The sequence below is a fragment of the Pteropus vampyrus genome, unplaced genomic scaffold, assembly GCF_000151845.1.
Source record: "Pteropus vampyrus isolate Shadow unplaced genomic scaffold, Pvam_2.0 Scaffold23, whole genome shotgun sequence".
NCBI classification, from domain to species: domain Eukaryota; kingdom Metazoa; phylum Chordata; class Mammalia; order Chiroptera; family Pteropodidae; genus Pteropus; species Pteropus vampyrus.
In genome coordinates this window covers 6,731,989-6,735,056 of record NW_011888804.1, presented here as the reverse complement: position 1 = coordinate 6,735,056, position 3,068 = coordinate 6,731,989, and the positions used below count along the sequence as shown (strand labels likewise).

At 57.0% G+C, this 3,068-nt stretch overlaps 1 protein-coding gene across 1 annotated transcript in view; it reads left to right on the top strand.

Moving 5' to 3' along the window:
* Nucleotides 1–2,022, top strand: part of TESC (tescalcin) — a 54,961-nt gene extending 52,939 nt beyond the window's left edge. Inside the window, exon 7 of the mRNA XM_023528159.1 lies at nucleotides 742–2,022. Coding sequence (XP_023383927.1) covers nucleotides 742–819 — 78 coding nt within the window. The 3' untranslated portion in view covers nucleotides 820–2,022. The remainder of the gene's footprint in view (nucleotides 1–741) is intronic.
* Nucleotides 2,023–3,068: the final 1,046 nt, after the last annotated feature.

The window sequence follows — 3,068 nt, the reverse complement described above, 5'->3', positions numbered from 1 at the left end:
CTTCCCGCCATCTCTGTCTGTGGCCCTTTTGGGCCCTGAGTGGCCAGGAAGCTGGCAGGCACAGTCCTGGGAGTGGTGGGGCCTTGTAGGGTGGCAGATAGGGTCTGGTAGCCTAAATGTCCCTTGGGATGGGGCCCTGGTCGGGATGGACTGTGGTGGCAGTACTGGGTATGTGGTGGAGGACATGGTCTTTGGGTGGAAATTACTTTTCCTGGGTGTGAGATCGTCTACGCAGAGCACAGGTGACATCCCATCCCAGGGAGGTCGTGGAGACCAAACTACTGTGACTTTTTAATTGACGATAATGGCTTCATGAAACAATTGCACAGTCCTTAACAGTTTATAAACCACTTCTGAGGACGATTCCATTTGAGCCTCCCACCAATGCCCTGTGCTGTGGGCAGCACAGGTGGTGGCCTCAGCATTTTTCTGGTGAAAGGAGCGTCATGGGGGTTAAGGAATTCACAGAGCCTGAAGCGGTGGGCGGGGTTCAGATGACTTGGAGCTAAGAGCTTGGAATCAGTACTTAATAACAACTTGCGGTGACAATCTCAGGATTCAAATGTCAGAGCCAAATTAACCAGCACAAAGGCAGATGGAAGTTCTTCTTCCTAGCTTAGCTCACAGCCCGTTGGTGCTCCCCACCAGCACATCTCCGTTGGTGGCGGGGGTGGGGGGTGGGATGGTCCAGGACCTGACTGGTCAGTGCGAGGCCCTCTCACGCTGCTCCGTCCATTCCAGATATGGCAGGGGATAGACATCGAGACCAAGATGCACGTCCGCTTTCTTAACATGGAAACCATCGCCCTTTGCCACTGACCTGCCGCCCCCCCCTCGCCCCCCCAGGAGCCCCTGCCTCTGCGCTGGGCAACGCCCCCACGAGCCCCGGGCCTTTCGCTGCGGCTCCTGTAAATAGTCAACACTTCTCCATTCATCTCGTTTCCCACAGGGTGTGGTATGCGGGACTTTGTTGTTTTTATCTCTAATAAAAAAGGAACAGGGTTTGTTAATGAACGTGACTCCTGTCTGTTCCTCATGTCCACGCAAGTGGCTGGGCCATTTGGTGGCACGAGCCGAGTCGGGGGAACAAGCAGCAGCTGACTCATTTTCAAAGGCTGGTTCAGAAGAGGTGAGGTTTTTTGTTTTGTTTTTGATTGCGATTTATTTTGGCAAAGTATCTGCTGTTTTCCTTGTACAGGTGCTGGGAAAATTCACCTGCCTTCTTGATCTGAGGCAGTAACGTAAGGACAAGCAGGTCCTTGCCCCGTGGGGGCAGGGACTTGGGTGGGGGGTTCCTCATTGTCCTGACTGCACGTGCCAGCTGTGCCGGCTGCAGGGACTCCCTGAGCTGGCCCCAGCGGTGCTGGGGGCACTGGCATTCAAGGCCTGGCTGGCCGACTCCAGGTGCTCCGGCTGGGTGTGCCATGGCTCGGTCAGGATGGGGGCCAGCTGCAGGGCCCAGCGCTGATGGTCCCCAGCGTCAGTGGCAGCAATAGAGACCGGACACAGCAGGGAAGGTGAATGCCCAAGGTAAGCATCTCCCACAACTCCGTGGTCAGCTTCTGATTCAGGGACCGGCCGAGGCGGGGGCGGGGGGGGCGGGACGGAAGCAAAGGCGGTTCGTCTCAGTTGGTGGCGGCGGCTCGTGAGCCAGCAGAGAGAGGGCTGGCACGTGTTGAACGTGCACAGCTGGTTCTCCATGGCACCGAGATCACCTGCTGACTCCCCCGGGCACGGTCCCGATGGCACTGGGTGCAGCGCAGCCACGGCTGTGGGAGCTGGTCGCTCGTCACATCCCAAGCCGCCTCCTGGTTGTCACATGTACGACATGCTCGGTCCCTTTATCGACGCTCACTGGGAGGCACCATGCTAGGCTTCGAAGAAAGTTCTGCCAAGAACTGGCAACTGCTGTTATTTGCATTCTGGAATTTTTAATGCATAGTCTTGATATCAAGCATGCTTTATATCAGTTTTGTTACAGCCGCACACCGGGGTTCAGTCCGTAATGGGCACAGACAGGCATCGTACCCTTCGCCTGACCCCCCTTCCCCTCCTGGGGCGACCACGTTAGCCCTTCCTTCCACCTCTCTCCAGAGCTGTTTCGTGCACATAGCAGCAGATACTTGCTTTGGGTGAGGTTACTGTTGGTATTTAAATTTAAAAACCCAAACAGAGCAGTGAGATGCGTTAAAGGGGACAGTGTGACGAGGGGGCAGGACTTGGCGTGCATGGAGCTTGTGAAGTCCCCATCGGTCGGTGAGAAGGCTGACGCGAGGCGCGTGCCCACATCTTGTCGCCAGGACATGTGGGGGATGGGGCCTGGGCCCCTCGACCCAGCCGTACCTGAGGAATGCCGGCCTGGACCGTGCCACAGCGGTCTCACGAGGCGAACTGTGGCCTCCACTCTCCCCGATGCCGGCAGATGGGCGGTCGGAGGCTGCGTGGCCCGACCTCTGGGTGACGAGGATGGTCTGAAGTCACTTTCAGAATGCTGCTTCTTACACTAGCACTTAATGCAGCCAATGTGTAGATACATTCAGCACGGTGGGTCAGGGGTGAAGGCCTCTGCTTCCTGCCCCTTCGTGGGGGAGGCCAGCCCTGAAAACTAGAAAGCAGACACCCAGGCAGTCTCTGGGGGCTACGGGGGCGGTAGGACGGATCTCCCTCCCCGCTCCTGCCTCCCTCGCTGCTGGGGAGTGTCTTGCTTGTGCCCTTGGGTTCCCTGGCTGCCAGCAGGAGGAATCTAGCACGTCGCCAGACAGCCTGGCGTGGTGGAATCTGGTACTAGTTAGCTCTTGTCCAGGAAGCATCTCTAGCGACAGCCTCGCAGCCTTGAGAGGCACGCGTCTCCCTTCACGTGCCTCGTCCCTCCCATGGGGTGGCCCCGTGTCGCTGAGCAGCAGGATCACTGGCAAGGCCTGGATTTCCTGAGACTCTCCCAGTTTAATTTTGTTCTTCTTGACAAAGGCAGTTCATTAATGCAAAGTGTTTTTATAAATAATGAATCTTCCGTCAGCCCCTGTGCCTCGAGTTTGAGTCTGGGAGATGTGGGCACACATCAAACGGTT